Source organism: Thermobia domestica, chromosome 9 (assembly GCF_964235325.1).
Source record: "Thermobia domestica chromosome 9, izTheDome1.hap1.1, whole genome shotgun sequence".
Taxonomy (NCBI): Eukaryota; Metazoa; Arthropoda; class Insecta; order Zygentoma; family Lepismatidae; genus Thermobia; species Thermobia domestica.
In genome coordinates this window covers 180,709,141-180,729,107 of record NC_137462.1, presented here as the reverse complement: position 1 = coordinate 180,729,107, position 19,967 = coordinate 180,709,141, and the positions used below count along the sequence as shown (strand labels likewise).

The following is a 19,967-nucleotide window of genomic DNA, read 5'->3' as shown; positions in this document are numbered from 1 at the left end:
TGCAGGAGAAAACGATTGATGTGAAATGGCAGTGTTCTCAAAAGGCCGCCGAAACATAGTATCCGTGTCAGAGAAAAGGTTTAGTACCCGTAGTATGAAAGCGATTGGAGATAAATCAACAAAAGAAAAACTGGAGTAGCTAACTGACGTAAGGCACGTCGAGAAGTGTTGCCGGGGTGACTCCAAGGGCCAACTGAAAGGTATCCGGGGCCAACTTGAAAATTTCAAATAGCAGCTTGAAGCGAGTAACATAACGTTACATAGACAAATTAATATCAAACAGCTTCTGTAAGAAAATTTTCGACATGAGACACCGTTTTCAAAATGATCGGAAAAGACATGGTGACTGTGTCTAAGAAAACGTCTAGTGCCCATAGTATGAATACGGTTAGACATAAATGAAAATAACGAAAATTAAATAGGAAAACCACGGAGGCGTTCCAAGGCTCGAGAATAATACAACAGAGATAAAAATATTAGAGTAAAATTGCCATAATGTATAGAGAGAAATCCAAGTCCTGCAAAATAATCTCTCCCTGCGCTCTGTATATGAGTGGGGTGGAAAGTAAAGTGAAGTTCAAACGAGAACTCTACTTTAATTCGTAAATTAAGGCTAACCTTACAAATAGGTATGGTGTGATTGTGATTGAAACATTTGTTTGTAAGGATGACGCTGTAGTGACTAAAAAAAAGAGAAACTTTTATGCAATGCGTGCTGGTTATTCAGAAAGCATTTCGGGGATATACGTACACACCGTTTCGTCCCTCAAGCTCACAATATGACATGAATGCTAATAGTTAATCAAAATGTAACTGTGGCCATCCGCGTTAACTTAGTGCACCAATTCTCTATGCATGAAGTCTGCCTTCCAAACAGCATTGGGTAGGTCAAGCGTACGCCCGAACCGTTGTCCGGTCGGACATTGAAATTTTGAAGTTAGCCCACAAGACCCCTTCAGGGAAGCCACTGGGATTACAGGGATTACATCATTCGATATGCCCTATGATATTTATGTATTTCAATTTTGTTCCATTCATTTACCTTCCATAGTTTTCATACAACGGGTACTGGAGTTTCCGAACCATATCATGGCGGCCATTTTGAAACTGGTGCACAATATGAAACATCTTTTGGTACAGCGTTACTTAGTTTTCCAAGACCTTTGAACGAGGTATTACTCGACCCATGTTCCCATTTGACATTTCAAAGTTACCCCCCGTTACCCCCATTTACGGGGGGCGGGGAGGGGTACTTTTGGCGGAATTGGTTTTCCCCCTTAGCAATATATAACGTGTACTTCAAAAATTTCTTCTATGTTTTATCATTTTTCAGATATTTCCGTGGATTAATTAAAATGGCCCACCCTATATATATATATATATATATATATATATATATATAGGGTGTTAATGAACTATACCGACACTCTAAGAGGTGATTCCTCATATCAAAATAAGACAAAAAGTTCATATAGACCTAGTGCGAAAAGTGCATAGTTTCAAAGCTAGGTCTGTCCAAAATCAGAAAAAAAAAGCCAACTTTCAACAGGCCCTATTTCGAATTCCAGAAACTGTGGATAATGGTCCTTATCATCGTAAAGGAAGCCACACATACACAATCCAAAAGTGCATATTTCGTCAATTTTCAATAGGTATACAACGTATTCCCTATAGGGTGTGATTCTCAGATATGTTGTAAATAGAGTTTTCAGATATACCCTGATTTCAAGGAGGATCCAAAGTAGGCAGAAGGTAAGCCTTGGCAACAATGGTCATCCAATGCTGTGGAGGGAAGTCAGAAGTGTTAGGAACCGGCAGCTCTATGTTTTTTCGTATTTGGAATAATGTGATGCGATATAATTCGTCACGGTATATTTCACGTTTTCTTCACTTATAAGCATTAAAGAAAACATTGCAGCATGCGTTTTCCTGAGTACGAAAAACCGGGCTGCTGACGATCCTTAACACTTCCAACATTGCGCCAAAGGATTCAGTGTTCACTGCTATCTTTTGCCTACTTTAGACCAATCATAAAGTCAGAGCATATCTCAAAATTCGGTTGATGGCATGTCTGGAAATTTCACCCTGTATGGAATACTCTGTACACCCATTGAACATTGATGAAATATGCACTTTTGGATTGCGCATGCGTGACTTCCTTTACGCTGATAAGGATCACCATCCACAGTTTCTGGAATTCGAAATAGTGCCTGTTGAAATTTGGCTTTTTCGCGATTATGGACAGCTCTAGCTTTGAAACTATGCACTTTTCCCCACAGATCCACAGGAATTTTGTCTCTTATTTTAATGTAAGGAATCGCCTCTTACAGTTTGTCGGTATAGTTCATTAACATCCTGTATATATATGTATCAGGTGTTCTAAAAATGGCGCCCACGGACCACAGAGCACTATTCTACAGCTCAAAATAAAGCTAAAATGCTATATGATGAAATACCCTCCGCGGCCTCGTTCAGCTGCTACAAAGAATTGAAACTTTACTATGTGGCAACATTGTAGATTAACTTTGGAAGATAAGCAGTTACTCTACAAGTTTTCATCAATTAGTTACATCGATTGTCGCCAGATGGAGTTATAGCTGACTAGTGCAGAGTAAATGGAAATTATATGACATATTTCATAAGTCTTATTGTGATATCTGAGAATTATATCGAACATGCTTATTGGCTGATCGTGTTTCAGCGTTGTTCATTGGTTAATCCTTTCTCGATTTCAGAATAGATTATCATTCCCCATATTTTCCTTTAGTGTTGAAGATGTTGATACTAACGCCATCTCTTAGCATTGGTAGCATTATATCATGGTCCAAGAAAAGGCACATCTAGAGTAATTTGTGTGTGTGTGTGTGTTACACAACTGAGGCAGCGGATTGATACAGAAGCAAATCTCGTGTTACTGACTTGTTTAAAATGCATTAACAATAAAATGCATTTGTAAATACTTGTAGTAGTGAAATAATTATCATTTTAACTATAACTGTAGAAATTGAAGAAAACTTTTTAAAAATCATTCTTACATTAATATTACCAGGATAGTACTTTCTGTGAAACAGGACCAAAAATGCCAATCCTCAGAAATATTTCGATGCAGAAGCGCCGGTTTTTGTAAATCAGTAGGGGGTCATTTAATTAACTGTTCAAGACCGGGAATCTAGGGGTACGGAAACAACTCGGGCTTATAGGAGGGCCCTTTCCCAGATAATTCTGGAAATTGGCTCTTCTAGAACTACAATTTTAGGGATTTTGAATGAATGGATTCTTTTCGTGTCCCTTCTTTTTTCCACAGTGGAAAATATGTATTCTTGCATGAGAGTATTGTGATGTAACTAGGGATATTCTAACCCCGACCTTAGTTCTCGCCATGCCATTTACGTCTGTCGTATGTGATATATGAAGCATAAAAATTATGGTTGAATCTGTCATCTATAGCAATCGCCACTTCGTTGAGAAAAATACAGTGAATATGATTTTTGCTGTCTTTTCATCATCAGCGGCACAATTTCGGATTTTTCCATCCCAGCTTAAATTTTATATAGACCCTACTGTATCTTTTGTCATCCTAAGATGTCGGTTCCTACTATCATTTGGGTTGTTCAGAGCACAACAGATTCAAGTTCAATTATCAAAGCTGGGAGAAAAAATGACAGTTTGTATACATGAAAAAAGGAGCACTGTTTTCTACAATATAAGAAGTATTTATAATACCTGGACATGAATCTTTCAAGCACTGAAAGGAATTTCATATAAAAATCTTAAACATAAAACCATATCACCAAACTAACCAAAAAAGTGAATTTGAATCCATTGTGCACTGAATACCCCATTTAGGAATTACGTTGGATTAGAATTTAGTTTTCTTTCTTTTGTCTTAATTCTTTTATTTTCAATTTTCCTATTTTTGTCTGTTTTTGTGGGCTGCTGAGAACCCCACAAAAATTCTGCGGAGTGCTCCTCCGCAGTCTGCGATTCTGTTTCGTTGAGCAACATAGTTTTTTCAGTCATGTGAACCGATTTTAAAATTTTCTTTTACAACAGTCAGAAACTATTCCACTTGTAATAAACTGTTAGCGTCCTATATACAGAAGAATAAAACATGATATATCTGCGCATATTTTTTTCAGTTTAGTATTCCAGGATTATGCCTCGAGGTTAAGAGAGGATGTGACGATGATTATATTGAACGAAATGTGAATTAAGAAAGCGGAAGGAAACAGGAGAACTTTGTACAGGATGTCTATCCATAACAAAGTTCACTTGGCGTGAGCTGGGATTGAATCAAGAGATCTCGCGCACCTAATATATGACAAAGTGAACTTAGGGAGTAGGAGTGGGATCATAAATTGAGAATTAAAAATAAACGTTCTATCTATCAAAGAATTGAATGATCATATCTTCAATACACATTCATTTGCACACATCAGTTAATAAGACATTAAGTATGTAAGGGAAACATATACTGGATATAATAAGAGGTGATATTATAGTAACAAACGTTAAAGACGTCAATTTCCTTTCTCACCAAGGTCGTGCACAAAAATAAATAAATAAATAAATAAAAATAAAAAAAACCTCAGACTGTACCTACAAAATACACGTATGCATTAGTCTAAAACAAATATCCTGCTCGACAGCATTTAGCTGGATTATGTATAGTCAGGAAATGATTCCTTTTGCCGTTATTTCTAAATTTCCACACTGTAGCAGTCTTATAGGTTTAATTCCAGTAGATCTCCAATTATCTCAAGTTATTGAATTAACGCCAAACATTTTGTGATTCATACTGTGAAACGAGCTAGAATTACGTTTACCTAAGACATACTACAAAATACCATAATCTAATACAGGCCCGAAACCAGACACAGAGGTTTGGGGGAGCCAAATCATCAAAAATTCTCTTACAAACATCAAAATTATGTTTTTTGTGTTGAGATCTGGAGGGGCCACGAAAAGTTTAGGGGGTCAGGCCCCTCTAGTTGCGGCCTGATGTAATAGACTATGCATAAAAACAAGTAACAGTGTTACGTGTATATCTCGTGAAGGAATTTATTTATATGGCATTACATATTTTTTCAATTAATATTGAAACCGGAAGTGGTAGTAGATTTCTAACACTTCCGGCCTTAGTAGAGAAGATAGAAAAAATATTAGTGCTTTTTAAGTTATAATATGAGTAGCTACTGTAGTTTCGAAAGGATCTTCGCTTACGATTATATTCACAGTCGCTTTGCGCCTACACCCTACAGGTTCAATCCTGCACATGCTCATAAGTTTCGCCCAGCCATGAAGGAAACAATATATACAATTACTGTACAGTTGCTGCATGTTTACATTAACATTTTTAAGGGGTATCAGTTTGCAGGCATATTATTGATCTGTACATAGGGTTGCTATATTTCAAAAAAGAAAATCCGGGATGCTGCTAAATTAACGAGAATCTTTGAAGTGCTTGAAATGAAAAGAAGTGTTATATACTAATTTACTTCCTTCCATTAGATCGAGTTGTTCAAGAATTACGTAATCACATTTTTAGTCATTTTAGTAGACCTTCTCCCTAGTTAAGCAAACGTAATCTGATGATGTGCCCCTCCTGGTAAGAATTCTTTAATTTCTCAGGGTCTGTTGTGTTTCAGAGTCCGTTCCCCCCTCCTCGTAAGCTTCTTCTTTTTTTTTTTTTTCTGTTTTATTTTATTTCAGTTCTCAGTTTATTTCAGTCTGTTCAGTTTTATTAATTAAAACAATTATTTTTCTTCTTGATTTTTTTTAAAGAAAAGACCGGGCAAAAATATCGGTCAGGGGTTATTGATTAACATATATTAGAAGCAGGGGTAAAAGTGGATCTGAAAAGCTAGGGCGACGATAGGTAGCGGCATGACATCACGCCGTCCGCCTGCCTATATTTGCCTTTTTTTTTTTTTTTGAACTGGGGGGACGCCGTACATATTCTTTGGAGACTGGAGGACGGCTTCCCCCACGCGTTACCCCTCACTGTTATCCCTGATTAGAAGGAAGATGCTGTTTGAAACAGAGTACTAAAGATAACAGTAAGATTGAACAGTAAAAGTTTTAGTCCCTGGCTCAGTGAAACGAATGCTTCGTTCAATGTCAAAGTAGTTAAATCATGAACTTAATTAAATTCATGTTTTATGTATTCAAGATTTTTGTTCAACTTTTGAATTGCCATACTCAGAAGTTGAAGAGAAGCTTAATTCTGTGAAAAAAGCAAACTATAATTACCCTTCCTTTTTTCTTCGCTGAAAAGCAGGACATTTAAGTGTCCTGAGAAATATTTTCGGGACGCCGGGACGCAGATCTCGATTCCGTGACGGTTCCGGATTTTCCGGGAAGAATGGCAACCTTATCTGTACATTTATTTGGACTAGCACCAAGATAATAACACTCTAGAATGAAATAAGGGGTGCTGGTGTAGTTTTGGCGCACCACATTTTGGAAGATTTACAGATAAAATTGAATACTTATCAAAAGACACATTTATAACGAACAAATTTCTGCAGGCGACAAACTAAATACAAGATAATACTGCTGTATTTTGGGTTTACAAATAGGGTTAGTAGTGTAAAATCATTACAAGTGCGTTACGAAGGATAAAATAAGTGAGTACATATGAAAGGTGACACTGTTAGATGCTATTTTCCACCGGCGGTGTATTTCTGCATAGTGTACAGAAGTTGTATTTTATGTTTATAAGTGGAACGTTACTAGTATGAAACCATGACAAGTGCAATTGAAATTAATATCATTGCCAAAACCCATTCTTTTAATTACCCTCGCTTATGAGTATACTCATTATCGCTGACGTGCCTGAACACGGGCACACCAGATTCGCCCTGCTGTTCCTCGGTTAGATAGCGTTCGTGCGTTTTAGTGCCCACCTAGCATAGTTTTAATGCCATACATTCGGAAGCCGTATTCATACGTAAATCGTAAAAGAATTATAATTTTTTCAGCAATTACTTCTGGTGGTCCCCTTGAATTTTATCTATGCTAAGTGAGATATTTTCATGTCGTCCACCGCAAATCTTTTAGGGAATAATAAGGAGGAAATTAGTGAAAGTATATTTTTTCTACAATTATTTCGAATGGCGCGCCAAAAGTAAACCTGCACGGATTAAGATATTAAGAAAGGAAAATTAAATTAAATATTATAAAGTAGACGACAGCTCATAAAACTGCACGCCATGCTACTTAAGTAATGATTAAACAAAAATGACACTTTCCTGTTATGCTTGAACCTGTAAATAATAAATACAGGGTTTTCCAAAAGTCCTGCAAAAAAGTAAAAAGCTGTAACTTAGTAACCATTTATTGTATGTGTACAAAACGTTTAGTGGACTTGTAAGAAAGTCTGAAATTTTGTTTCCAAGCATTTTTTCAACGCCAAACCTCCAGCTGAGCACCATTTACATCCAAACATTGCTGAAGTCTTTTCGGGAATCCAAGAATGGCATTTCGACGTGATTCATCCGTAATAATCCCAATCACGAACATGTGTCTCAAATTCGTGTGGATTCTCAATTCCCCAGATTCTACAATTGTGTCGGTTTACTTTACCAGACGCATGAAACGTGGATTCATCTGAAAACAGTAATTTTGAAAGAAGCCCTGGATCACTGTTCAACCGAGCAAGCATCATTTCACAAAATTCACTTCTTATGTCACAATCTTCCGTCAATTCCTGTACAAGTTTCAACTTCTAAGGTTTTGCCTTTATTTTCTTACGAACGATATTGTGTAGCGTTGTCATTGGCACTCGCAGCTCTAAGGATCTGCGTTTCAACGATTTCTTTGGACTTCGCAACACGCTTTCCTGCACGGACTGAATCACATCAACACTGGTTGTTGGTCTTCCACTACGAGGAAAGTCCAAGGCACTTCCGGTAACTAGGAACTTATCGTACCATCTCTTGATACTTGAACCTGCAGGTGGTTGTTTCTGATATTTTTGTCGGAATTTTCTTCTCACCAAAACACTAGATTTTAACTCACAAAAACCACGCCACACACTGCTCTTTCTCTTGAGTAGACGCCATCTTTGTCACGTGTTTTGCGGTTATGACGTCAACGTTTGCATCCGCTCATTGTTGCCAACAAAAATTTTAACATTTCCATTAAACATTACAAACAAAATACAAAATTGTAAGTAGTACTTTCAAGGTTGCAGCTTTTTACTTTTTTGCAGGACTTTTAGAAGATTCTGTACAATTTGAAAATTTCGTGTGAGTTTCCTACACTTAAGAATACAAATTACACGTTATTCTTCCACAAAAAGTACGCCAAAATAAATGTTTTCTGTTTTCTTAATGCATGAGCTCGTAATGTATGAGAATTATATTTTAGACACACGTTAACGTGAAGTTATCTAAATAGTTGTATTCATTTATTTTTCTAAAATTTAAAATGTTCCAACTGCACCAACGATCATTCCACTACTTCAAATTTTGGAATGTCAAATATTCTGTTATTACATAAAGTATATGTAAATTATCTTTCGAAAATATTATTTTACCTTTGCTAACTGAGAATAAAATAATTTATATACTTTGTTTACCAAAGACAGTAATTAAAAAAAAAAAGCTGAAGATAGTTGTATGGATTGTACAGAATATAGTGTAACAGCATCTTATTTTGTAGTTGGCTTGGTAGCCGAGCGTGTTGAGTTATGTTTCTTTCACACTAATGTTGTAAATTTAAGACATCATTTTTACCTGTTTCAAATCTAGCTGTGTTCTACGATTTATTTTTTCTCTTACGATCTAATTGTATAATTAATGTATTCATTTTCAGTATGTATATTATGTAATTATCCCTTTTTTTTTTTAGAAGGAATATTAAAAATTTATGTATAGGCATATATTTTGAGATCTCACTGAGACTGCGGTGAGAAATTATAAAAACATCTAAGCAATGAAGCAGAATTTATTATTTGAATGTAGCAAGTCTTTTGATCTGAGTCATTCTCTTTTTTAAAACAATTCTTTATTTGGGATTCATTACAAAATAAAATTACACTGATTTAGCTAGAATACGTATTTTTGTAGAACTGCTCTTCTATTAGCAAGTTTGTTTTATTTTGTACCGACGCTAATAGATGGTGCTAGTATCAACGTCTATAGACTTAACTGCCATCTGGAATGAATTGATGTAATTATTTGATGGTAGGTTAACTGTATGCTCCTTTATCTGCAATGCGATTTGCCACATAGTGCAAATCGCGTCTTCAGACGACCATCCGAAAGGAATATAATTATATATTTATTTTGCTTTATTTTGACCTGCAGAACAGTGCTCTGTGATCCGTGGGCGCCAGTTTTAGAACACCCGATATATATATATATATATATATATATATATATATAATTAAATATCAAATCATTAACCAAGTGCTGTGCATTCATCTAGGATTTATGTAAAAGAGGAACCGAGATTTCTACAATATAGAAATTGTTTAATGAATATCGACGTTACAACTAGGTTTTGTTGAAGATTGCTGTTTATGTGGTAATGTTAAGAGGTGATTATAAGGCTAATCTGTAAAATGTATTTTTGGAAGCAATTTTTGGGGCCACTGTGGCTCAATGGTGGAGCATTAGTCTCTGGTTTCAATAACTAGTTAAATCACAATCTACAACGTAAAATAAATAGAGCTGCGTTGCAAAGGAGTGTTAAGAACTGAACATTAAATACGGCTAAATAATCGTATATGTAAAACTAATTTTGTTTCTTCTTACTTTCATGTGAAACGACGAAGTCTTTTGCTCCAAAATAACTGTGCACGGGAGAATGCCGAGGTTTCTGCTGGCGTGATTCGTACCATGTAGACATTATGTTGATTCCCTGCGTTGTTAGGCGTAGTTTCACAATAAACTTATATGCTCATGTAGTTTTTTGCTGCAGACTACAAATAAAAGGTACGGATTCTCGCTCTAATTTTGGGGGGCCGCGGTGGCTCAGTGGTAGAGCGTTCACCTCTGGTGCTAGGGGTCTCGGGTTCAAACCCTGCTCCCGCCAAGTGAACTTTGTGGTGGACAAACACCGTGTGCGTGGGTTTTCTCGGGGTTCTCCCGTTTCCTCCCACTTTCTTCATTCCACCATTTCATTCATTACTCATTATCACCGTCTCTTTAGCCTAACCGGCATAACCGTGGGACGTAAAACTCAAAATTTCATTTCATTTCATTTCGCTCTAATTTCTTAAACTAAATCATGTTATGCTGCAGTTGTTATTGAACCATTTATTTATGAAATACGAACAAAATTATGTTTCCGAAAAACTTCGTTCGAAAAAAAGAAAAAAAAAAAAAAACAGCCTCAAAAGTAAACTACAGTTTGTGGACTTTTTGATGTCAAATGACTATTATGTATTAGAGTTATTTATGAAATATTTGTTTATGAAGTATCAACAAAGTCGCATTAATCTCATTTGAGAATATAGTAAATAATAATAATAAAAAGGAAACTACGCTTTAAAAATTTTCGTGACAAACTATTTGCACAGCAATAACATGTGAACAAAATCGTCTTACGCATTCTTTTGAGAAAAATTCACTCCGAGGAATAAATTACAATTACACCTTGTGAATTTTTTCAGGGCAAATGAGTTATGCCATATTGTTAGGTTATTAATAAAACATCTATTAATGAAATATGACAAAAGTTAGTTGTTCCTAATACAATGTCCAGGAAAGAAAACATCCCCAAGAATAATTACCTGTTGTGGATTCTTTTAAGACAAATGAGTTATGCTATATTGTCAGATTATTTATGAAATATAAACAAAATCGCGTGTGTGTCGTTTTTGAAAAAATATTCCTGGAAAAGTCTCCTCAAAAATATACTCTCCTGTTTTTTCCATTGGTTTATGAAATGCGAACGAAATTGTTAGAACCGTTTTTTGAGAAAACAGCAAATATTAATTTTCACCCTTCAGTAAGCTACCCTTATTAGGGGTAGTAAAAAAAATTCAAAGAATGCTCCTAGGGAATCGTATAAAAACTTACAAAATCTTACAATGTTTAGAAAGTTTTAAATTTGGTCTCAATACATTGAACGGTATGGCTTCAACGCAAGTGAACATCTTTACATCAGGACGAACGGACAGGCATCCAAAAATCTTTCTCGAGGTTTAGAAGCCATGAAACGTGTAAAACAACTAAAAATCTCGAATTCTATTTTCTTCACGGTCACCATATTTCTTCTCTCCTATCATCGTTCGAAAGTAAAAATGGCGAAAATAAGAAAAATCGAGGAAAAAGTAAGATAACTCTCAGACAGTTATGCAATAGCGTAGTAGGCTAATAGCTATTGTATGCATCCAGTTAGGTGAGAGTAACAAAGCTGATGATTTAATCGATATCAGTGGGGTAGGCAGAGGGCTGACTCGCCTCAAGTCCTTCTCCCTTTACTATAGTCATACCGAAACGGATTCTGCTTTCATATACTATATTCCATTTGTGACTTTTACATAGATATGTTACGACTCTTTTATATAGCTAATTTGTCACGAAAAACCAGCGTTGCACAGACATGTTTAAAGAAAAACTTACTTCCAATAAGCTCTATTCTTAACCCTATTCAGTATTTCATACACTGTGTTCTTAATCTTTCTCAACTCTTTTTTCGTTGCCATCTACCATGAAAATAAAATGTAGACACTTCTGTAGAGATCTTTTGAAATTATGCGTGATGTCAGTATTCCACAATCGCAGAAAAAATCATAGAAATTCCGCTGCCGTTTTAACGTCATCCTTGTGTCCATCAGCATTGTCTATAATGAAAATAGTAAAATCGAAACAGAGAAACAGACAGGTACACCTTGAAAATGACTTGCGTGTTGGCTTGTCAACCATAAGGCCACATGTTAACAAATTTTGTGAACACACCAAGCGCAGGCAGGTTTCACATTAATTGTCGTTTTGAGTTTTTTAAAACCTTAAAATATATAAAATTAACTTCCGATATAGATAGGCCAGTATTCCAGACACTTATCTTTTTCTGACGCCGATCGGTGTGTTACTATGTTGCTTATATTTAGAGAAATACATCCCTTGCGTGTAAACATTGGCCTATGTATACTGGATGTCTAATACGTAAAGTTAGATACTGATTATTATTATTATCGGTAATAATATTAGCATTATTATTAATAAAAATATGTGTCCCGGTATCTTGCCCGTTCACTGAAGTGTGTTGTCGAGCAAGTTGAAAACTATTGGTGTAAAGTGTTGAGCTGATTTGATTTTACCGTTTAAATAAAGTTCGAATTTACTATGAAAATAATTTTATCTTTCGATTTTAGTATGCGGAACTCCGAATGCTGATCAGCCTTTCATGTGCTTAGATCTGTCTTTCATATCAGTATTACTCCATGACGGCTTTGGATTAAAACCAGAGACAAAACTTAGTGTAAGTATTGTTAACGATTATGAGTTAATGGTTTGTACTTTTGTTTTATTCTAAAATCTAAGGTAATGAAATAATTACTGCCATTTTAGTATTTTTGTTCAGTCATTATAGTTACTTTTATCGATCGACTCAGGGATTAGACTAAAATTTTGTCCTTTTCAGTCCAGAAAACAAAACTGATATTTAGAGAGAATTAATCAGTAACAATAAAATATATCATATTGTTTCAACATTGCAATATGACATAAATGAGGGTCCATATGATCTAAGTTGTCAATTAGAGAATATAAATATGGACGTTATAAGATACATATCACATGAATAATAGGCGTACTTCTGCATCCCACGACGAATTTCCTTTTATTCATGAGTAATATCGGTCCGGTCTGTGACTTTCTTCAAACTAATTCTGATTGTAGTACTTCATTTTTTTTTTTATTTTTTTATATATATATAATTGTTGGAAGTTACTCTGGAAAATTATAAGAACACAAGATCATCTGAGAAAACAATTACTGGTTTATTACTTGTTACTTCCCCAGTTATTAAACTTTGGAATTCGTTCTCATCGTAGACAGTTTCTGTTGAAAAAGTTTTTTTTTTTTTTTTTTTGGTGTGTGTGTGTGTGTCAAGTGCTCCTATCAAAATTATGAAAAACATAGTTGTCCCTTAGCGAATTCCTGTAAATTTTGTTTGTGGTCTAAAAATTAAATTCATAACGTAAAGTAAGTGATTTTACGTGTCTAAAAAAAGATGGAAAACTTTTCTAAGATGAGAACTAAAATTTCTGGAAGTGAAAAAATGGAATTGTAAGAAGTAACATACCAGTAATTGTTATTTCAGATGATCCTGTGTTATTTTCAGGGTAACAACTTTCAACAATAATTAATTAATTATTTTAAAAATCAAGTACTACAGTCAGAATTGGTGCTGAGGAAAGTCACAGAGCAAACCATTATTATTCACAAATAAAAGGAAGTTCGTCACGAATTCAGAGTTAGGTCTTATTATTTTATTTATATTGGAACTTACTTTTTTTTTAAAGAAAAAGTGACAATAGCTTCAAAATAGTAGCTGTAAATTATGATATTGTTGCTATGTACTTCTGATAATTATGTAGTTAATATTTGTTTAATAATTGCATGTGTATGTTTGTTTTCTGTTTCTATATATTTTTCTACATATGATAAGTTTAATAAAAGATATTGGTAAGAAATTATTTTCAACACAAAGAATTTAAATGAATGCTTTGAACGGAATAATAGCATTAGGATATTGTTCAGAGTTATTTTAATATGTAGTATATTTATGACACTGCTCAAAACACCGGTTTTTCATTACTCACAGGTTCATTTGTGTACAGTCTGGATATCAAATGTGAAGATTTTTCTGTATTTTGACAGTTTTATCCTGTATATTTTAAATAACTATTTGTTTGGAAACTCGCGGTGGGACACTGTTCTTGGTTGTATTCATTCCTTCTCTTTTCGCCGTTTCGTTTAATCAGCGAAATTTGTTCTAGATATGAATCATTAATATTTATAACTTCTGTATTCTGTCAATATTAGGGCCGCGGTGACTCAGTGGTAGAGCGTTCACCTCTGGTGCTTGGGGTCCCGAGTTCAGTCTCAGCTCCCGCCAAGTGAACTTTGTGGTGGACAAACACCAGACGTGTGTGCGTGGGTTTTCTCGGGGTTCTCCCGTTTCCTCCCACTTTCTTCATTCCACCATTTCATTCATCTCTGATCGTCACCATCTCCGTTAGCCTAGCCGGCATATCCGTAGGACGTAAAACTCAAAGATTTCATTTCATTTTCTAGCAATATTAGTCATTCTTTACTTTTTATCACGTTCTTTGATGATGAGGGATTAAGATCTTTCATATTTAATGTAGAAAGAGGAACAAAGAAGTGTAGTCAAATTTGTGTAGGACAAACTGAAAATTCCAGCTAAAATTCACAGAGAAATGATAGATACTGAATATGTGAATCACAACAACATTGCAAAATGAACAAGTTTTTTTGAGATAGAGTAGTTAAACGTATAAATTAGACTAATGTCACTCAGTGTGTAAGCTATAATGCCAGCCACTGTCAGAAGTAGTGAGGAGGTAATTAAGAATGACGACAAATTATTCTGCGAATATTGAGATATTAAAATTTGGCAAAGCTGGTGCGCGGTGCGTGCACAAGAATCTATGATAGATGAGTAGGTCAAGAAAATGATGTCATTTTTCACCACTTATTTCGTTAGGCACTCAATTAATATAATTTTCTGGAAGGTATAGTATCGAACGTCGAGTCGTTGATATTCCTCTACACTCCTGTAACAAAGAAGTCTAGTATGAAATTGAAACTTTCTGATTTCCACCTTCCTAAGAAATTCAGTCTCCCACTCTACTCACAGAGTGCTGATATGAACAAAGTATACTTAAATAGGTGTCATTCTGGAAGAAATGTATCGAGGATCTTTGTTCTTATATTGAAAAATAGGTAAGACATTTAGTTTCATTATATATATGATTTAGTTAGGCTATCTATCAAATGTATGGCAATAAAATTAGTGTGCGGTACTCTTTGATCTTTCCTCGCACGTTGCGTATATAAAATGTTTTTGTTGCTCTTCTGGGTGTTTGTCTTAGGAATTATCTTTATCTTAAATGAAGGGTGTTGTGAAATGTTTTCTCTGCATTGGCAAATCCTAATGTGATCTGCTCGTTGACGCTTTCTAAAATCGGATGTGGAAGGGGAGAAAAGAAGCATTAAAGAATTGAGGAGTAACTGAGATGCCCGGTTGTGCGCCATATTGGATTTCAGGGTTTCAGAGTTGCTAGCTTGAATGTGGAGAAAGATTGGTAAGCTTTTAGGAGCGGGAAACATGGTGCCCAACTGTACTTTTTTATTCTTTAAATCTTCTTTCTGCTTCTTTCCGTCCATACCTGATGAAAAGTTTAGTGAAAGATCTTGTAGTGAATCTTCTTTAATATTGTATGGTAAAGTTTCAACTAGATCCTACGTAGTTATTTCGTAAATACTGTCAAAGGTTTGAAAGTTAGATTCGGAACAATGTTGACGGTATATTGATACCCTTTTACAAGATGATACGTGGAAGTATGGAGCATGAAGTACCATCTTGAGCCTGGAGGCAGATCCAAAATCTGGTGGGTGACTCGTCATTGGAATTAAGAACGGTATTGATAGGGAATTGGCGGGCAGTCTTGACCAGGGCGCGCTTCAGGGAGTCCAAATTTTCTTCTTGCAGATTTGACTGAAGCACTAACCACAGTTTGTAGTCGAGTGAGTTCAAATCCAGACTGCTAGAGAACCAATCTGATGTGGAGATGAAATCTGGGACATTGGCCTGTGGCGACTCCTGTGCTGACCGTGCCGTATACAAGGGAGCATAATATTGTTGGAAGGTCCACTGTTGGTTGGGGAACATCGTAGTACTTATTGATTTCATAATAGACTCCAACTCTGGTTTGGTACACGGTAGCCTATGTTTTCAGCCCCCCCCCTTTTTTTTTCTTTCCACAAAAATGGAGCCTTGTTATGCCGTTGAAGCTCATACTCGACCATACGATGACTGATGCTGGGTGATGGGATCTTTGCACCCTGGACACACGTTCAGCAGCTTGCACTGATGATAATGCATACACACAGTAATTTTGAGTATTAAAGGACTGCGGAGCTTGAACAGTTTTTGGTCGGAAAAGAGAATTGTCCTGTGATAATTTCCTGCGTAATGCTTCAGGAGAGGTTTGGCTTTTATCACTCTGGTGGTGTAACGGGTCAGTCAGTAAATGTGTATGTTTTTTCTAGGCTCTGCGTCCCAGATCCTGATTGAGCACTTGTGACATGATTGGTATCGAAATGGACATCTATCAGAAAATCACAGGTAGAGTCCAGACAAGATTTCGCCGAATTCTTGCGGCTACGACTTGCTTGTGGTGTGTCCTCACTGTGCGCGGTCTGCCACTATGTTGCCGACCATTTACACTTCCCGTTTCATTGTAACACTGGATAATGCGTTTGGTAGATCGTTCACTGATTTGCAGGGGTTTCACGGTGGCGAAGATCCGTGTTGGTGGCATGGTCACCTTATGTAGCGCTATGACTGCAACACGATTCTCGTAGTCGCCCCACTCCTTCGTTACACGTTCCCACTGCCACGCGTCTCACCGTAGAATAAATAGCTCAGGGACCCACAATACCCAGATGGCAGCATTCATTTCATACCCAGCATAGCAAATGATGGTCAAAATCTCTTGACAATATTTATAAAATAACTAGCATATATTACCCGCTTCGCTGGGTTGAAATAAATAATTTAAATGCACACTGGTGTTGCTCATTTCGAATCATTTTAATGTATGTCATCTCTCCTCATCCCTCAAGTGTCAGGGCTTAAACAGCATCAGAAATGTCACTGTTCATTTCGGCGACCGGAAGAACTATTGATTCAACAGTAGTATCTGTCATTTTTGACCATTTATACATACATACACACACACACACACACACACACACACACATATATATATATATATATATATATATATATATATATATATATATATATATATATATTTCCCCCACCCCCCATGTTGTGGGCCATGGCATTCTTCATTCTTCTCAGCGACCTCAAAAAATGTGGATTCAGCACTAATATCGGTTATTTTCGATGATTTTTAAATATCTCTTCCTCCCCCAAGTTGTGAGTTTGAATTTGGATTTAAACGGGATCGAAAGTACCACTGTTCATTTAAGGGATCCAGAAAACTTTAAATTTCACACTGTTAGTGGCAATTTTCGATCATTTTTATATATCTCTTTCTTCCCCTCCCCAAGTGGCGGGGCTGATTTTAGATTTAAACCGGTGTCACTGTTCATCTGAATGATCCCGAAAACTATGGATTAGACACTAATATTCGTCATTTTCGATTATTATATATACAGCTCACCCTTCCCCTTCTCACTGTGACACACGGCATCAGAATTGTCACTATCAATCTCAGCTACTCCTAAAACTATGGATTCGACACTAATATTAATCATTTTCGGTCATTTTTAAATGTTTATGCCCTCCCCCTCCCCAACCATCAGGGCTGAGCTTGGATTCAAAACAGCATCCGAGGTGTCACTGTTTCTATCATCGACCCCGAAAACTATGGATTAAACACTAATATCGGTCATTTTTGATCATTTTGAAATTTTTCTCCTCCCTCCCCTACGTTGCATCGCCTGAACGCCTAAATAGCCTAAAGCAATCCCTGCCCCTAAACTCATGTATATCGAAAATTTGATTGAGATCGGTCGGGTGGTTCAAGTGTGATGAAGTCACAAAGGCACTTTTTTTTATAACATATATCTCCCCCTTCGCTACGTTGGCTCGTCAAAGTGAAACGATAAAAAGAACTCCCAAGGTCCGACCCTCATATATGTTGAAAATTTGATCGATATTGTTTGGGTGGTTCAAAAGTTATTAGGTTTTATTAGTTTTTATTTATACGTCCCCCTCCCTTAGGATCTACCGTTGAAGTGAAATTGCAAATAAGTTTTAAGATCCGAACCTCATGTATCTTGAAAATTTGATTGAGATCGGTCCGATAGTTCAAGAGTTATTAAGTTACAAAAATAGTCACTTTCAGTCTTATATAAATTTTTATATATCTCCTCTCTCCCTCAGGTTGCACCGTAAAAGTGAAATGACGAAAACATCCCAGGCCCGAACCTTATCTATGTTGAAAGTTTGATGAGATCGGTTGGGCGGTTCAAGAGTTAAGTTTTATTCATTTTGACATATTTCCCCTCCTCCCCTCCCCCTCCCCTAAGTTCTACCGTCAAAGTAAATAGCTAAAAATACTCCCAGCCCAGAACCGCATCTACGTTGAAAATTTGATCGAGATATGTCGGGCGGTTCAAGAGATTAAGAGTCACAAGCATAGTCACTTTCAATTTTAAAATATAGACTAGGTACTAAATAATTTGCCTTTCGTGCTCTGTTTTAAACTTCAAATCTCGATTACTCCAAAAAGAAAAGTATGCAATATAGCTTATGGAAAGTAAGAACTATTGATTAAGTAGAAGTAAAATTTATAATTGCTTCAATAAGGTTGAATGAACTTATTTATCTTGCAGTTAGTGAAGAAAATCGATGGACATGAACTGAGTTGGGCTCTTGGAGCAGCCTATCATATTCTCCAAAATGGATTGTGATTTATGAAGAAGAGATAGTTGGTATATAGTGCTCATTTTATATGACCTACACTGTATCATTATTAGTACGAATGAGTTCATCGAAAATTCAAGAAAGAAGAAAAACTCAATAAAGTGCCTTCGTACGTTCTTGCCAAATTTACATAATCGAGAACTTACTAGGTGATACTATGATTTTAAAGAAGCACGTGGGCAGTGTTTACTTGTGTGTTTGTGTGCGCGCATGTGCGTGTGTGATATAATACGAAAGTGATACTCTTATTTTCTACCTCCGGAAGTATCTGTTTCAGCAGTATGAAATAATCGGATCCAAGAATTTGATCCCATTGTTGGAGGCTGTTTATTTCTAAGCTAAGTTTTGTTCTATGTATCGAGAAATGAAAGGAAAAGATTTTTTTTCTTACATTTCATGCTTAGTAGATACGAATTTAATGAAATTCGATTTTTATTCCTTGAGTTTCATTGTTTTCTAGAATTTTAAAATACTATTTAAGTCATTGCCTTTCTGTATCTTGAGTAAGAAATATAAAAAAATGTAATAAATGAAATATAGGGAAACCCGAGCTATTCTGTGATAGTACAATAGTCATACATTCTATCGTAGTGTATGAGACAATTATATTTCGCATATATAGTTTTTGAAAGGAATGGAAAAAAATATTTTAGAACAGAATCCACAGTTCCTCTTGAGTACGATTTTGTTAAATATTTAAATCCGTACTCAAGATTGGTTACAAATATTTTGAACATGAAATGTAATAGTTAAGTTAATAAAGGAAGTTCCCAGTGTTTATAGTTGATTAAACTTTCCAGTGATACCGTTTTAAGTTATCGATTAGTTGTTCCATTGTTAGTTTAATGATGATGTATTATGGCTGCACTTTCCTTGTTACACTAGTGACTTGTTGAATATTTCTGTAAATTTTTATTAGTAAATGTGTATTTTATTAAAAATTATTAGCAAGAGATTAATTATAGCGAGTGTAGTTATTTGTCAATATGCGTAAATTATTATTATTAAATTTGATAATAGTTCTTTCAAAAAGGTAAAAACTCATTATTACAGACATGAATATTACCTACAATACTGTAACTCTTCCGATAATGTCTGCAACTAATGAAACTGCTTTTGATTATAATTTGTTGCCCAGTATACATTAATGATAAAAACATTAAGTACCTGAAGTGCACACGGTTCTTATTATATTTTGTTGAACAATAACTGCGCACATTTCTGCGAATAGTCCTAACAAAATCGTATCAAAATTTAAAATAAGATTGCATAAAATCATTGAATTTGAAAAGCATATT

General features: G+C 35.6%; 1 protein-coding gene across 4 annotated transcripts in view; it reads left to right on the top strand.

Moving 5' to 3' along the window:
• Nucleotides 1-19,628, top strand: part of NTPase (ectonucleoside triphosphate diphosphohydrolase NTPase) — a 73,125-nt gene extending 53,497 nt beyond the window's left edge. For all 4 annotated transcript variants that reach the window (XM_081725558.1, XM_081725556.1, XM_081725557.1 and 1 more), the window contains exons 11-12: nucleotides 12,332-12,438; nucleotides 18,579-19,628. In XM_081725558.1, the coding sequence (XP_081581684.1) occupies nucleotides 12,332-12,438; nucleotides 18,579-18,656 (185 nt within the window). In that variant the 3' untranslated portion in view covers nucleotides 18,657-19,628. The remainder of the gene's footprint in view (nucleotides 1-12,331; nucleotides 12,439-18,578) is intronic.
• Nucleotides 19,629-19,967: the final 339 nt, after the last annotated feature.